This window comes from Carcharodon carcharias, chromosome 3 (genome assembly GCF_017639515.1).
Source record: "Carcharodon carcharias isolate sCarCar2 chromosome 3, sCarCar2.pri, whole genome shotgun sequence".
In the NCBI taxonomy this organism is placed as follows: Eukaryota; Metazoa; Chordata; class Chondrichthyes; order Lamniformes; family Lamnidae; genus Carcharodon; species Carcharodon carcharias.
In genome coordinates this window covers 134902270-134919981 of record NC_054469.1, presented here as the reverse complement: position 1 = coordinate 134919981, position 17712 = coordinate 134902270, and the positions used below count along the sequence as shown (strand labels likewise).

The 17712-nt window shown below is 39.9% G+C and overlaps 1 protein-coding gene across 1 annotated transcript in view; it reads right to left on the bottom strand.

The window, feature by feature from the left end:
* The window catches only part of LOC121276335 (dynein heavy chain 11, axonemal-like), a 564873-nt gene that overhangs the window by 516876 nt on the left and 30285 nt on the right, over positions 1 to 17712 (bottom strand). The window contains exons 6-8 of the mRNA XM_041184616.1: positions 14256 to 14467; positions 6957 to 7190; positions 5829 to 5996 (exon numbers count right to left, since the gene is read on the bottom strand). Of these exons, the coding sequence (XP_041040550.1) occupies positions 5829 to 5996; positions 6957 to 7190; positions 14256 to 14467 (614 nt within the window). The remainder of the gene's footprint in view (positions 1 to 5828; positions 5997 to 6956; positions 7191 to 14255; positions 14468 to 17712) is intronic.

Sequence of the window (17712 nt, the reverse complement as noted above, 5' to 3'; positions counted from 1 at the left end):
CTGTTTAATGCCATTCTCAACATCACCATTACAGTTTGGAAGTCTATATACAACCCCTACTAATGTTTTTTGCCCCTTAGTGTTTCTCAGCTCTACCCATACAGATTCCACATCGTCAGAGCTAATATATTTCCTCACTATTGCGTTAATTTCCTCTTTAACCAGCAATGCAACTCCACCGCCTTTTCTTTCTGTCTGTCCTTCCTAAATATTGAATAACCCTGTATGTTCAGTTCCCATCCCTGGTCACCCTGCAGCCATGTCTCCGTAATCCCAACTATATCATACCTGTTTACATCTATTTGCAGGGTTAATTCATCCACTTTATTGCGAATGCAATAGTTATGATCATAGTAATTTGTAGCTAAGTGTATATATTTAACTTGCGTAAATTAATAAACTGTTTCATTTAGCTTAATATAAAACCTCTCGAGAATTAGTGGTATGATTCCTGAATTCAGAGCTGTATCTCAAACATAACGCTTAAAATTATAGGTTATGACAGTTGTTTAAAGTTTCCCTCTGGGATTTCTTTTAAATAACTCAGCTTTAGCAACTACCCGGTCATAACACCCTTCCTAAGGGACCTTCCCATACAATTGCAGGAGGTATAACACCTGCCTTTTTATCTCCTCTCCTCACTGTTCAAGGTCCAAAGTCTAGTGCAAGAATTTTTTAAAAATTTATATTCATTGATCACAATGTGGTCTCCTCTACTTTGGGGAGACTAAATGCAGAATAGGTGACGCTTTGCTGAACACCTCTGCTCAGTCCACAAGCCTGGCCCCAAGCTTCCGGTTGCTTGCCATTTTAATTCACCACCTTGCTCTCATGTTCACATTTCTGTCCTCAGCCTGCTGCATTGTTCCAGTGAAGCTCAACACAACCTCCGAGAACAGCACCTCATCTTCCGATTAGCCACTTTACAGACTTCTGGACTCAACCTCAAGTTCAACAATATCACCCCATGAGCTCTGTCCCCCACAATGATTAACATTTTTTTTCCTATGTGCCAATTTGAATGTTATTTGTCATGATTTTGCTTTCGGACAGAGCTGTTCATCATTCTGGCATCTAAGCTCACTCTGGACAAATGCTGTCCTTTACGACAACCATTACTATGCCTGTTGCCTTTTGTTCCATGATATCTTTGTCATTTAATCTCTCCTGCCCTCTACTTTATCCCAGACCTTTCCTTTTGTTCTTCCAACTTCCACCCCTCCTTTCGATGGCATACAACCTACCACATTCCTACCCTCCTTCAGTTCTGAAGAGTCACAGTCAACTAGAAACATTAACTCTGTTTCTCTCTCCACAGATGCTGCCAGGCTTGCTGAGTATGCACTGTTTTTACTAACCATTTTAATATGTTTCTTGAATATGTTTTTCTAATATCCTCAAATTCCAACACCCTAATCTTACAGCTGACATCTTCATTCTAACCATAAAGGTGCAATTTTGAAAAAAGTTTCAGAACAGTGTGAAGATGCTTGATCACAGTTTGTCGAAAGCAGCATAAACACGTTGATTACAAATACACAAAACATTTTTAACATTCAAGATGACATGGGCACCTATTACCATTTGACAAAAGCATAAAATACTGCTACATAAGTAGATGCACTTCATAACAACAGGCAGTATTTCCACTGCAAGAAATGTGACTTGAAACATGACAATGGTTGTATCCTGATCTTCATGCGCAGAAAGAGATTTCATATTTACAGTATTCTAAAGGAAAACAAAATCTGGTTAAAAATGATATTTATGCAAGTCTAAGTAGCTGCTAAATATAATTTAAAAATTTTATTATAAAAATCACTCTTCCAAAGCAATACAAATAACTTGTGACTATAGGATTTTAAATTTGTCTGAAATGCTTATTCAAACAGCATCTTGTTCAGTTTATTCTTGGTATTATCATGATATAATAACAAAAGTAGCCAATTTATTTTATTTCATTTAGTTAGCTATGGCAGTTCTATCTTTTGAACACAATTCCCTGTCCTATCTTCACATCCAGTTCTGAAGAGGAGTCATATTGGGTTGAAACATTGGCCTGAATTTTCCCGTCGGCGATTTGGGGGCAGGGCCCGCTCGCTGATGGGAAAATGACGCGGGATGACGTCGGGAGGAACCCCAGGCGTCATCCCGCCCCATTTAAATACTCAGGAAGGCGGACGGACAGCAAAATCAGCTGTCCACCCGCCAACCTGTCAATGGCCAATTGAGGCCATTGACAGGATCATTAAGGTAATTAAAGGCCCTGCCCATCCAACCTTAAGGCTGGTGGGCAGGTCAGGAGCCCCAGAGGGCTTCGAGGGCTTCTGATAAAGCATGAAACCTCATCCACTGGCGGGATGAGGTTTCATGGCCGTTTTAAAAATCTTAAATAAACATTATGTGAGATTTATTAACTTGTCCCATTTCATGTGACGCACTGTCAGTGATCTCTCTGAGACAGCACTTAGTCTCAGGGAGCAGTGTCCTCTTTCGCACGCATGCACGAAAAGGCACACTTTGACAGCTGGGGATCCCCCCCGCACAGGAAGCGCATAGCGCTTCCCATCGGGCAGACCGCCCACTTAAAATGGCGGCAGGGCCCGCTTCTCCAGCGGAGTTCGGCGGCCCGCTCGCTGCCGAGCCAGTGGGGCCTGCCCGCCAACCTAGGGCAAAATTCTGCCCATTAACTCTGTTTCTTCCTCCACAGATGCTCTCAGCACTGTTGAGCTTTTCCATCACTTTCTGCTTTTGTTTCAGATTTCCAGCATCTGCAGTATTTTGCTTTTAATTTAGAATATTTGTGTGGTAGTGTATGTCTACTACTTAAATAAGGAGAGAATATAAAGCAGCCAGTTTCAGCCCTTGTATACTAACACACAATGTAAAAATTACACCTTCACAGCACTATTTTTACATCTGTGTAGAATTTCTTTGCTCATCCATAAGCATTTTTCATAATTTTCGACCTTTCAATTCTGAAGTCCAAACTGATTTGACAGGTATACACGATAATGGGGTGGGGGGTGGAGTGATGAAAGACCAAATTTTAAACTGCAAAGGTAGTGGGGTTGGCTGAAGATTGCCAGCGCCAGGAATAGGAGGAGGAATCCTGGAACTGGGTCCCATCAGCATTTTTGAAAACCTTCAAAGTCGACGCAATTCCGCAAAATTCCAGCCCAATGTCTTTTACACCAAATTGAACCACCATTTTCTTCAGATGGGTGCACAGAGTTAAAAAATATCCTTATACCTTGACATGAGTTCATGAGTAATTTAACATTAGAAATACTTGCATAAAGCTTCTCCTGATAGGTCTCTTTGCACTATATGAAGCCTGGGCTTTTAAGTTGGGAATTTCCACTGAGCCTTGGGTAGTCAGAATTTCTAACTGATGACTGATGCAAGTTGCAGATCCTGAACCAGAATATGCGGAAAAATATAACAGCATGCAAATAACCATGCTGTTATTAATGTGTAAATCAACCAGAACTTCTGGTAAGGAAGAGATACCCCATGACTCTGACGTTAGCTTTGCGAAATCATCTCATCCTTAACCTTCCCATGGGTTTCATTAAGTTGCTTTATTTGCATATTAATTGTGCACAGAAAGTTGGTCTTGCAATTAATCATGCAATTGGCCGTTGCAAGATCATCATTAATAACTCTCAATCAGCCTCTCTGGCCTACAGCGCGAATGATATGTAGTGTGGAGTCTCATTTCTTAAGGTAGTGAATTAATGTTGGAGATTTTAAATAAGTAAAATTTTGAATTAAAAAATTGCTTTTCCTTTCAATCTCCTTTTTTCTCCCTCTTAATCCAACCTTTTTCTTCTCTCTTTTTCCTTCCCTACCTCATTTGACACCGAATTCACATACACTAACTCACCCTCCTTCTCAGCCCATTGTCTGCTTATTTCTTAATCATTAGATCTCATAGGAGATACACTATGGGGAGGAGAATTTTCTAACCATCGGAGGGGCTAAGCGGGAGCGGGCACGGGCAGGCGCACAGCCCATCACCCCCCACGATCAGTTGCGTGCTGCCATTTTATGTGGGCAGCCCAATTACAGCCCGCCCAGTGTGACGCACAGCCAGAAACGCTGAGCACTCCTTGTGTGGGCGGGGAGGAGGAGACTAAGTCGGGGTCTGCACTCTTTCACGCATGCATGCGAAAAAGTACACAAATCTTGCCTCGGGAGTTTAATTTCATTGTGAAAAAGTCAATAAAAAATGTTTTAAAAATTATTCAGACATGTCCCCTCATGTGACAATGTCACATGAGTTGGGACATGTCTATGAATTTTATTTAAAATTTTTATTGAAGTTTAAAAACCTTCATGAAACCTCATCCCGCCCATGGATGAGGCTCCATGAAAAATGCGAAAGCTGCCTGGGCTCTTCGCCTGCCCGCCAACATTAAGGTTGGGCAGGCAGCCCTGTTAATTGTCTTAATTGCTGATTAAATGGCCTTAATAGGTCTTTGACAGTTCAGCGGGTGCGCAGCCAACTAAGGGGCGCGCCCGCCGAACCAAAGGTCTGAATGACACATGCCCAACGTCACCGCGCATCATTTTATGCATCGGCGAACGGGGACCACTCATATATATAGACAACTATATTCATTGCTGTCTAAAAAGGCCCCTGGGTGCCCTGTTGTACATATCATGAGGTCACATCAGCTCGCAATGCCAAAAATATATAGAGCAAAAATATTTTGAGCTTCAGGGTGCAAGAAAATATATAACTATTCAGGGATGCCACAAGATGCCCTCCTCCATCAAATGCCAGGTGTCTGTGTTCAACTGCTCCTCTCAGACTGCAATACCCAGAATGCCCCACAACAACCAGTGTCACATAAATATACACAAAAGTGAAATGGGCAAACAATGGGTAGAAATTTGGACTGACATGCACTTCGCCAAATCCCAATTTGAATTTGGCTTTTAGTCTATTTGTCATTTCAACAGACAATTTAATGATAATCCAGTTTTGTGGCAGGATTGCACACTTACTTGGGAAGCTCCCTTTCAGATCACCTTGTAAGTTGAGGTTCAATGGGGAGGCAACAATATAATTCTGTTATCTGCTGCAAACTAAACTGCAGACATCTCAACCACGCAAAGAGTATTGCCAGTGGCCGTGAAGGTTACTACCATCCTGAACTTTTAAGCTTCTGCGTCCTTTCAAGTATCTCAGGGAACATCTGCAACATCAGCCAATATACATTGCCACATATTCATCAAACAGATCAATGGAGCTATTCAGGGCAAACATCTTCATCATATTCCATGGGAAATGTAATGACACTGCAATCTTTCAAGTGGCAGGATTCCCTAAAGCCCAGAAAATTACTGATAGAGTCCAAATAACCATTCTAAAAACATAAGTATGAAAGTTTATTTTTGTACATATTATGGAAAGAACTGATGGAAAGCAGTGCCAAAGAAGACATGTGAATGGTAAGACTCCCAGTATCAGTTCTAGGCACTTGATTGTTGTTTTTATTTTGTACAAATAGAACAAGCATAAGCAAAATCAAACAACAAAACAGGATAACAACTAAAATAAATCAAATTTCTAAAACAAAGTAATAGCACTACATCTCTCAAAATTTGAAACTAGACCTCAAAGTTCTTTGGAGTTTCTCCCAGTCTAACACTTCGACACAACCCCATTCACTTCTCCAAGGGTTTTGCCTTATTCACCTCAAAGTTACGACAGGTAGGACAAGGGAATCCACAAGGAATTTCAGGGCTACAAGATTTAAAAGATTGAAATTTCACTTTGCGCATAAATCTGACAAAGGATAAAAAATCATCTTTACCGTGCTTTCGTAATCCAAAGGATTATAGGTGCTTTCCCTGAAAGTTTTACAGGACTCCAAGAATTCACTGTTCATTTTAGAAATTTGTTCACTTAGCATTTTTCCCTTCATGCCACCAAACTCCAGCTTCTCCAGTTTTTGGAATTCTAGTATGGTAATAAATAAGTCCTGCAACAAAAAGAAACAGCATCACAAATATTTCAGATGAACGAACAGACAGCAAATATTCACCAGAAAACGCTCATCAGTTCACAATAGGTATGTGTGCATGTGTATGCACCTACACATGTGCAACTCTATATTAGAACGGGAAAATATATTTTTGAAAATGCAATAGTATAAACATATGCAAACAGTGAGAAAAAGCTGAGTATTCTCCATGACTAAATTTACTCCTGAATTTATTCTTTGCTGAAAAGATTAAAATGTTTCCCATTTTAAACATTTAAGCTTCACCATCCATTGCGTAGCCCAGCCAGATCATTTGTTCACATCCTACTGAATATTCTCAATCACTTGTAAGTTGGTCACCTAGATTTAACATGCAAATTTTATTTGAATTTATTCAAATGTTTACGAATGAACTGCAAAAAGCCAAAACAGACTCCAATGGAATTATGCAAGTATACGCAAGCTTGGTCTCTATTTTCCATTTATTAGTTGCTTTATTTTCTCAACAATTTCGGTTCTGCCTTTCATTTAGCTCCATCTCCTAGAAAATCCCAGCAAGGAAAACAAGTTGTGCAAACAGAAAGTGTCTATAAATCAAAAACTTTTAATTAGATATGAATATGGATCTGTAGACATTGTTATTGTTATAGACTTGATTTCCCAGACAGGTTTCTCATAAGAAACAGTGAACTTTATTTACAGGGCTTCTGCAGCAGTTACATGCTTTCATCAAGAACCACAACTAGACACAAACTCTACCCCTAAGGTTCCCTGCGCTTAGGGCTGATTCGTTCACACTCTCACGTGATACTACACAGTACAATAAGTTTTAAAGCTACAGTCACTACATTCCTTAAAGATATAGTTACTACAGTTATCCATTAGAAAAATCTGCAATGTCACATAAGGTTTATTACATTAAATGTAATCACTAAACAACAAGTTTGTTACATTTACCTCAAGTTGTAGTAGCCGGTTAAAAAATCTATCAAACCGTGAGAAAACCATTGATAATGGGAAGTCCCAGAGGATGCAATCTTGCAAGTTTCTGTAATAGCTTGCTAACTTTTCTTTGTGCTTCAAGAAACAATCTTTATAAGCTTTGAAGATTTTCACAGATATTTGCACACGTTCCAGGGACTCCTCAATGTCCTCTTTCAAAAGTTCCTCTGGTGACAAAGAAACTGTGGCCTAGAAAGGGAGTACATTCACAATGGAAATTAATTTTAAACATGAATAACTATCTAAAAAATAGCACACCTAATTATCTAAATACCATATTATCAATGGTCTGCTTTATCAACTTAAATGAAACAAAATTACACCTTTTGTTTTATTGTGTAAAAACTTTGCTTTTAACGAATTACATTTTGATCTGAATCAATCTTGGAAACTGTATTTTAAATATGATGCAAAATGTGTGGCTTGAAATAACCATCTCTTCCTCCCTCCCCATCCACAACCTGTCATTATACTGCAAAATGAATAATTGAAGAAGAATATTCATCATGCATGTAGGTGTATATATTTCTAAATTCTGTTTATATTTAAGTGAATATTTAGCCTAGCAGGTTTCAAGTTTGAGTACTGGTTAACTAAATTAATGTGGTGCCACAAGAGAGCCCTACTCTTTTAAGGAACTCAGTAAAATGACAAAGAAAATCAAATAAAAATGAACACTTAGGTCACTTTGCTAAATTACAACTCTCCTATTATGTTGGGCACTTATGTTTTGTGGTTTCCAAAAGTTCAAAATAATCATTATTTTAGACTCAAATGCTGCAGCTTTGAGTACATTTTTCAGATCACACCAGGTACTGTTGCTCGGTACCCTGACTGCTATACAACAGAGAGCGATGTGGCTTTCTGCACACTTGCGTATACATATGCATGCACATATAGCTCCTAAATCATACTGGAATAATGTAATGTAAAAAAAAAAAATGCCTTTATATATCAATATAACTATTCCAATCATTAACTTTTTAATATGTCTGAACTAAAGAAGATTAACAATTGACTTATATAATTAAACTGAAAACCTCAAGAGTCTTCCATAGTTTGTATTCTTTTCTCAAAAACATTATTCACCGTATTGCTTAGGTGATAGGGTGCTGTGCCTCTGTCTCGTGTATTTGATATTCGTTGCTCAGCTTTCTTCTCTGTGTACTTGGGTATGGTGTCAACTGAAGTCTTTGATTACAGGGCTTCAGGCGACTTTATAGGATTGTTGAAAAAGGACTCTGTCTCTTTTATGGATTTTGACTAGGGGTGCAACCACAGGTCTAAATCAGCCTTCTGCTGCTCTGCATTACAATTGCTTGACTGGCCTGTCTGCACGCCATTCTGTCTCTCTCTCCTTGTTTGAGTAGCCACTTATTGGCCGCATCTATTTCGCAATTCCAGCCACACACACAAACAAGCACTACACACACTCTGTAAAGCTGCTGCATTGCTCATTGGCTCTACACAGATCTGCCACTTTGTTTGGCAGTAGTGGCTGAAGGCATTGGGCACTGTTTTCTGAATTAGGCGATGGTTTCTTGATACTATGTTGCTCACTTAGGCACTTCAGCTTGCCAAGGTTTTCAATCTCGATTGCTTTCTTCTGAATGCCACAGGAACTCCCACAGGCTTCAGTCCTGTTTGGCTTCAAAATCCACTCACTAGTGGTATACTTCTCTCTGAAAGACTGAGTTATGGATTTCGACTTGTCTCAATTGATGCTATTATTTGCATTTTCAAAACGTGTTTCCTCCACATCAGATACGCTCATTTTTCCAGAAGGGTTCGCTTCTTCCACTTCTTGGTCCACCTCCTCCATGTCAAATTCATCTATCAGGTCAAAGGTGGAAGAACTATCAGGTGACTCAATATACAGGAAAAAGCAGCATTTTTGATAGGACTGGAATTCTGCTGGTCGATAAATAACCAGTGCTCACAGCCCTTTCCACGACCCCAACCTTGCTATCTGTAGTAATTCAGATCATTTGGATTCTCATTATTGGAACTAGGGTGTAGCTGTGCAGTGGTCTTCTCAGTTGTGTTAACATTCTGCTTGTTGGAAAGCAGCATGATGTGATCTTCTCCAGTGTTGGAACAGGGTAGTTATTCCTCTTAATGGCTTGATTATGATCTTTGGAATCCAGTCAAATTCGTAGTTGTTCCTATGGCTTCTCTCTCACAATGATGGAATTTCCCCCAATCTGTAGGTTCTGTGACATTAGCAATCGTTTCCTTTTCTTCCATTTATTGGCGCTTTCTTTCAAGCTTTCCATTCAGTTCTATTGGTACTTTATATGGTGAATGAATCACTGGTTTCTTCTTTGGATCAATAGTGATAGAGAGAAGGTGATACCTGGGCCAAGGTGAGAGAGGAGGTAACTGGCACACTCAAAAAATTTACAATTGAAAAGGAGGAGGTTTTAGAAAGGCTATCTTTACTTAAAATAGAGAAGGTGCCAGGATCAGATAAGGGTACTGAGGGAAGTGAGAGTGGAAATTGCAGAGGCACTAGTGATAATCTTCCAGTCTTCTTTAGACACAGGGGTGGTGCCAGTGGACTGGAGAATTGCAAATGTCACACCCTTGTTCAAAAAGGGTGCATGGATAAAGCTTGCAACTACAAACCGGTCAGTTTAACTTCAGTGGTAGGGAAACTTCTGGAAACTATAGTTCAGGACAAAGTCAATCATCACTTAGGCAAGTGCAGGATAATTAAGGAAAGCCAGCATGGATTTGTTAAGAGAAAATCATGTTTAACTAATTTGCTGGAGTTTTTTGAGGAAGTAACAGAGAAGGTTGATAAGGGCAATGCTGTTGATCTGGTATATATGGATTTTCAAAAGGCATCTGAAATAGCACCAAACAACAGGCTTGTGAGTAACATTCCAGCTCATGGAATAAAAGGGACTGGGACAAAAAATTAGCTGAGTGACAGGAAACAGAAAGTAGTGATAAATGGTTGTTTTTCAAATTGGAGGAAGGTCTGTGGTGGAGTTCCCCAGGGGTTAGTGCTGGGACCTTTGCTCTTCCTGATATATATTAATGACCTAGGCTGTGGTGTATACATGATTTCAAAATTTGCAGATGATATGAAGATTGAAAACATTGTCAATTGTGATGAGGATACTCTTGAACTTCAAAAGGACATAAACATGTTGGTGGATTGGACAGACAAGTGGCAGATAGAGTTCAATGCAGAGAAGCTTGAGGTAATTCATTTTAGCAAGAAGAATATGCCAAAACAGCATTAAATAAAGGGAGATGCTTTAAGGGAGGCACAGGAACAGAAGGGCCTCCATGTATATGTACATAAGTCATTGAAGATGGCAGGGCATGTTGACAGAGCAGCAAATGCTATAAAGCATATAGTATCTTAGGCTTTATTAATAGGTGCATTGAGTGTGAGAGTAAGGTGGTCATGTTGAACTTGTATAAGAGGCTAGTTAGGCCTCATCTGAAGTACTGATGTGAGGGAAAATTCTTTCACCCAGAGGGTGGTTGGAGTCTGGAACGAATGCCCTGAGAGAGTGGTGGAGGCAGATTCAATCAAAGTATTCAAAGTGGAATTGGACTGTTATCTAAAAAGAAAGCATGTGCAAAGTTACGGGGATAAGGCAAGCGCGTGGGATTAGGTAGAATGCTCTTTCAGAGAGCCAGTGCAGACACAATGGGCTGAATGGTCTCCTTCTGCACCGTAAAGATTCTGTGATACTCAAAACCTTCAAAAGCATACAGCCATCTCATCAAAACACTCTGCATACATTTGGACCAGTGGGTGCATTACCTTAACCCTCAGTGTTGCCTCCTGCATCTCATGGTTTACTGAGATCAGCTCCAGCTCTTCACAACTGCTCAGCTCCATGATAGAAAGAACATCTGTTTCAGTGACATAGAACATGTAGTTAAGATCTTTTCCGTTATCTGCCCCTGTGATTTGGGTTCCTCCTAGCTGTCAAATCTCAGTTCCCCTGTATACCGTTAGCATGATGTTGCTCAGTTTCAGGGTATCTTTCCTTGGGTAGCCATACTCTTTCAAATTTTCAGAAAGACCTTTTGATTTAGTCTGAGCGAGATGATGTTACTCTGTCCTCAAGTATCAAGCTTCAGCTTTATGGTTGTGAGCTTATTTCTCAGTTTCCTCCTGATCTGAATAGTTGTGTGAATTTCTTTTCTCTGGGAACTGTTGCCTCTGGCATTTCATACAGTTGTATGGTTCCTACATCTATTGCTTCCTCAAACTCATTGTCATCTTCCAGGGTATGGTTGTTTTTGTTTATTTTCCTTCTCATTCGCCCTGTCTCAGATAACTCATTTACCATCTTCTTTCTTTGTTCTGTACATCTTTTCCCAGTGGTTTGGCTTTCCACAAGCTCTGCAGTTTGATCTACGTGAAGAAAAATTTCCTTCTGTCTGTGAACTCATGTGATCGTCCACAGTCCTTGTACATCTTTCTCTCCATCTAGTATGCATTCATTTGTTGCTGTTTCACTGCATGAACCCTGCTGCCTTTCCTTTGACTTAATGGAAAGCGAGCCATTTGGGTGGTCAGCATCTTCATCTGTTTACGTGTGCCTTCATGTGCTCTGGCAGTGTCTACAGCCTGTGATATTGTGAGCTTGTCTTTTCCAATCAAACGTTTTTTGTACATCAGTGTGTGCAGAGCCCAAAATGAGCTGATCTACCAGCCTTTCATCCATTTCTTTGAATTTTTCTGTCTACATTCCTCAATCTCAAAAAAAATTCAACAGGCTCACCTGATTCCTGCCTCAGGCTTTGAAATTCATATCAATGGATCCGATTGACTTTGGCTGGAGATGTGTACCGAATTTCTCAATTTTGTCAGGATTCTTACTGTCATCCTCACTGATCTCCCAGCTATTAAATAGATCAAACTTTTTTCTCCTGCTCACACAAGGTTGTAACCAATCATTTCCTCTTCACTCATGCCTTTTTAGAAAGCTACCAGACTTAATCTGCATTTTTGTTTAAACTTCTCAAATGTCTCAATGACATCATCAGTCTCCCAATTCATCCGGAGTTGGAGCTGTGCGTTCATTGCTACAGTGGCAGTGTTTCCTTTTGCACGATTCACTGAGTCTTTTTTTTCCCTCTCTGGCACTAATTTGGGTTGATTTCTCTCATCTATTTAAAATGTTCGGGTTTTACTCAAAGCCACCTGGTGCCACCACATTATATCTTGTGGTTTCCAGAAGTTCAAAATAGTCACACTTTTAGACTCAAATGCGGCAGCTTTAATTTCTCAGGTCATACCATGTCCTGCAGACCGATACTGTTGCTCAATACCATATCTGCAGTGCAGCAGTGAGTGATGCAGCACTTTGGATATTTATGTATGTATACGCATGAACATATAGTTCCTAATATTGCGATAATATAACAATATAAAAGACACCATTGCTATTCAGTAAATTGCAAAATAAATGTTATCTACTAAATCACCACTAGCAGGAATGAAGGGGGCTGGGAACAGTGTGGAGTCTGTTGATGCAATATTCCAAGTAATACTAAAAGAAGGAAAAATATTGGAAAATATATTTTGGCTGACATCATTTTAAAAGTGGTTTTGCCGTGGCTAAATTTTAAGGCATATTTTTATTGCGATGTTGAAAATTAAATTACAATATGAAACTCGGTTAATGCATGAGCCATTTTGAGTTTATTCTCATCTGAATCAAGCATTTCAGGAGAGAAACATTGTCAGCAGAAATACACTCAAAGTATACTTCAAGGATTTGACCAAGCAGTCTGGTGAGTGGGAGAGTCAACAGCAGGTACGTTTAACAAAGGAAAATATACCTCTTCATGTCATCATAATACTTAATTGTCAAATAGTGTTTAATTTTTCTTATTCAGTAACAATGCACGGAAAAGATTTTTTCAATGTTTGTAACAGAATTTCAGCACTGGTATCCAAGAGTCAATCCTCATGTGGGGGTTGTCACGGCAACAGAACAGCCCCAGGCTGAAAGTATTCTTCCACTCATTGATCTTTGCTGATTGAAAAGTCTTCAAAGTTTGGAAAATTTTGCTTCTAACGTGTCAGCTACACTAAACAAATTTACACTGACAACTGGTCATTCAAAATGATCTTAAAATCATAGTAAATGCAAACATATTGTGAGAATAAAACCTCACAAAAGCATTACTGGATCACCTTATTAATTGTTGGTATATGTTTAATTAATTCCCATCTCAGTTTGCCACATTCATCTACACAAGCTTTTGCTGTGTTGGTTTGTTAACAGATTAAAGGCCGAAGCAGAACTAATCTCTGAGATAAAAACAAAAAACTGCGGATGCTGGAAATCCAAAACAAAAACAGAATTACCTGGAAAAACTCAGCAGGTCTGGCAGCATCGGCAGAGAAGAGAAGAGTTGACGTTTCAAGTCCTCATGAGGACTCGAAACGTCAACTCTTTTCTTCTCTGCCGATGCTGCCAGAACTAATCTCAGATTGGGCTGTGCTGTGCTGGAGCATTATGGAGTTATAACTATCCCTTAACTAAGGAAAGTAAATGAGCCAGGGACACAATTTTGAGGGTACCTGGATGTCAGGATAGGATAAAGTAGAACATTCAACCAACAGTCACACTTTAGTGAACCTAATATCGCATCCCAGAAAAATTGAGTGCCAACAGGAAAGGAAGAAGAAGTGGGAAAAAGTTTGGAAGGTTGTAAAAATATGCAGGGAGATATCTGTCATTAAACCTCAATATCATTTTTATATACATGAACATCGATCATTGCTAAACAGTTGAAATATTTTAATTTGAACTCTTATTTTTAAATGCATATTTCTACTGTTACAGCTAAAAAAAGTTGAGGTTTGTGGTGTAAAACATGACAATAAAGGTGATTATTTCTTAAATCGCCTTCTCTACTTTAAAGTTCATCAGAAAAATCACGCAGTAATGTCCCAGGATGTACCATTATTAACAATTTTGGATACCACATTTGACTTATATTTGTATTTCAAGTGAATAAAGCCATGACTGCTTAGCTGTTTATTCTTGAGGGCTAATTGGCTTCTTTCTTTTTAACCATTTGTAACCTGCTCAAATCCTTCTCTGATTTCAAAAGACTACCTATTGCCATTAACGACTAAAGTCAAATGTCTACCATGTTTTACTGAATAACAGTTCCCTAATAACAGGTATTTCTTCATTGCTAATCACTATCACTTTGCTTACTGAAAGCTGTTAAGTCAATTTGATGCTTATTAAAAATTACCTTTTCAATCAACAAATTGCAGAATTCCTGCAGAAGAACTATGATGCGAATAGGAATGCAATAATATTTGGAGTGGCTCCAGATGAGGCAGATGGTGTGGAAGAGAGCTGGAATGAACACAAGAATCTCTGCAAGTTCACTCTCTTGCATAATTTCAATATGGTGTAGCAGTGGTCTAAGATGGAGGTCGATATCTTGAACTTCCACCAGTGCTTAATAAAATTACAACATTAAAATTCAATATTAGTACATGATACTGATGCATGGAAACAACCACTCCAATAAAGGTTCAGACAAAATTTTAAAATGCATATTTTGCAATATATTGAATAATTGAACTGGATTGCCTTTTGCACTTTTCAATGCCTTCATGATAGCTTTTTTTCTAAAGGTCTTGGCCTGTGCTAATGCATGATATTTTTGCCCATAGCTGTGGGCTGAAGTTAGATTGTGTAGTCATAGCACTGCAGTGTGCCTAGTTTCCCTGGATGGATCAATACCTTTCAGTCAGCTTAACGATGGGACATTTTTCTTTACATCCTAGCAAATTCTGCTTTGTAGTAATTGCTCACATAATTAGAAAAACAAGGGGGCAAATTTCAAATGTTTCGCTGAGCTGAGGTTTATATTGAGTATTTCCCTTAAAAGAGGCTGTGCGTGTCTGTCTGTCATCGCCTGATTGCACTGCTGCCTCAGCTCACCTGCTGCTCAAATCCTCGTCCCCTTTTAAACTTAACAATCCCAACACACTCATCAGTTTCCCTCCTTTGATTGATTGCACCTTTCCTAGCCATACTGTACCTTAACACCCTTCATCTACCACTCAAAAGAAAAGGAAAAAGACAGAAAAGAAAGCAGAGTACAGGAGGGCATGCCAGGAATAGCACCAGGCATACCCAAAAATGAGGTGTCAACCTAGTGAAGCTACAACACAGGGCTACTTGTGTGCCAAACAGCATAAACAGCAAGTGGTAGGCAAAGCTAAGTGATTCCACAACCAATGGATCTGATGTAAGCTCTGCAGTCCTGCTACATCCAGTTGCGAATGGTGGTGGACAATTAAACAACTCACTGGAGGAGAAAGCTCCACGAACATCCCCATCCTCAATAATGGGGGAGCCCAGCGCATCATTGCAAAAGATAGGATTGAAGCATTTACAACAATCTTCAGCCAGATGTGCCAAGTGGATGATTCATCTTGGTCTCCTCCTAGGTTCCTAGCATCACAATTGCCAGTCTTCAACCAATTCAATTCACTCCACATGATGTAAAGAAACGTCTGAAGGCAATAGATACTGCAAAGGTCAGCCCTGACAATATTCCGGCAATATTACTGAAGACTTGCGCTCCAGAATGTGCCGCGCCCCTAGCCAAGCTGTTCCAGTACAGCTACAGCACTGGCATCTACCCGGTAATGTGGAAAATTGCTCAGGTATGTCTTGTACACAAAAAGCAGGGCAAATCCAACCCGGCCAGTTACCGCCCATCAGTCTACTCTTGATCATCAGTAAAGTGACAGGAGGTATCATCAACGATGTTATCAAGCACCATTTGCTTAGCAATAACCTGCGCACTGACGCTCAATTTGGGTTTCACCAGGGCCACTCAGCTCCTGACCTCATTACCTTGGTTCAAACATGGACACTTTTTCATAATATTATTGTGATTTATTGTAAAATTAGGTTAATAGTGGGGTGTGGATGGTTTCTCTGTGGGCTTGTGTGTTCATGAGTGTGTGTGCATGTGTGGGAGGGATGTAATTGAATTGAAGAGAGCTGGTCTGGAGGCTTTGACTCAGCAAAAGAAGCTAGGTTCAAAATGCTAAATACACAAACATGGCTGAAGTCTTAGAATGTAAGGTGTGAGGAGAATTTGCATTGTTAGATAAATCAGGGCAGTTTTGAATTTCAAACAGATAGTAGGATGTTTACATCTAACAAGAGAAGCTAGGCTAAGCAGTGTGTTTATTTTTCCCAAAGATTACTGACAATATTAGCACCATGAAAATATTATCACCATTATATTATGGGAAAGTATATTTTCAAAGGCTTATGGGACAATGGAATTTACAAATTAAAAAGGGATTAATAAGGGGGGAATGAAAGGCTATGTTGAGAGGGGCCCTGTGAAATATAGCAGAAGCTTGTAAAACCACCTCAGAAGCACCTCCAGCATGTCTGCATGAATTTCTGCCCTTAAAAATGATAGTTGTACTGACCTGATTTTCTAACTTTAAAATCTATTTTTTGACTGTTGCCTTACAGGGGTATTTGGGAGTCGGGTTTGGTAGAAATTTTAGTATTCACTATAGTATTAAGTAACTGGAAAAGTATGTATGTGTTTGAATCTTTTCTTTTGTTCATAAATATTTTAATTTAGTTTTTTTAAAAAATCTCTGGAGGTCTTGATGGACTTATTACTTCTGAATTCAATGCACACATCTTGAAATAAATACAAATTGCAAAACCATTGTGATGGCAGTATCAAGTTTCCCTCATGGATTTGATCCGCCTGGCACATATCATCTGCCACGTCATAACAGACAAAAGAGCTTAACTCCAGAGAGGCGAGAGTGACTGCCCTTGACATCAAGACAGCACTTGACCGAGCGTAGCATCAAGGAGCTCCAACAAAACTGGGGTCAATGGGAATCAGGGGAGAAACTGTCCACTGGTTGGAGTCATACATAGCACAAAGGAAGATGGTTGTGGTTGTTGGAGATCAATCATCTCTGCTCCAGGACATCACTGCAGGAGTTCCTCAGGGTAGTGTCCTAGGTTCAACCAACTTCAGCTGCTTCATTAATGACCTTCCTTCCTTCATAAGGTCAGAAGTGGGGATGTTCACTGATGATTGCATAATATTCAGCATCGTTCGCAACTCCTCAGATACTGAAGCAGTCCATGTCTAAATGCAGCAAGACCTGGACAATATCCAGACTTGGGCTGACAAGTGGCAAGTAACATTCTCATCACATAAGTACCTGGCAATGACCATCTCCAACATGAGAGAATCTAACTCTCGCCCTTGACGTTCAATGGCATTACCATCACTGAATCCCCCATTATCAACATCCAGGGGGTTATCAATGACTAAAAACTGAACTGGTCTAGCCATATAAGTGCTATGGCTACAAGGGCGGGTCAGAGGCTAGGAATCCTGCAGCAAGTAATTCACCGCCTGACTCCCCCAAGCCTGGATCAGTGCAGCTCCAACAACACTCAATAGGCTAAACATCATCCAGGACAAAACAGCCCACTTGATTGGCTCCCCATGAACAAACGTTCTCTCCCTCCACCATCAACGCACTGTGGCAGCAGTGTGCACCATCTACAAGACGCACTGCAGGAACTCACCAAGGTTCCTTAGATAGCACCATCCTAACTCACAACCACTACCATCTAGAAGGACAAGGGCAGCAGACACATGGGGACACCACCACCTGGAAGTTCCCCTC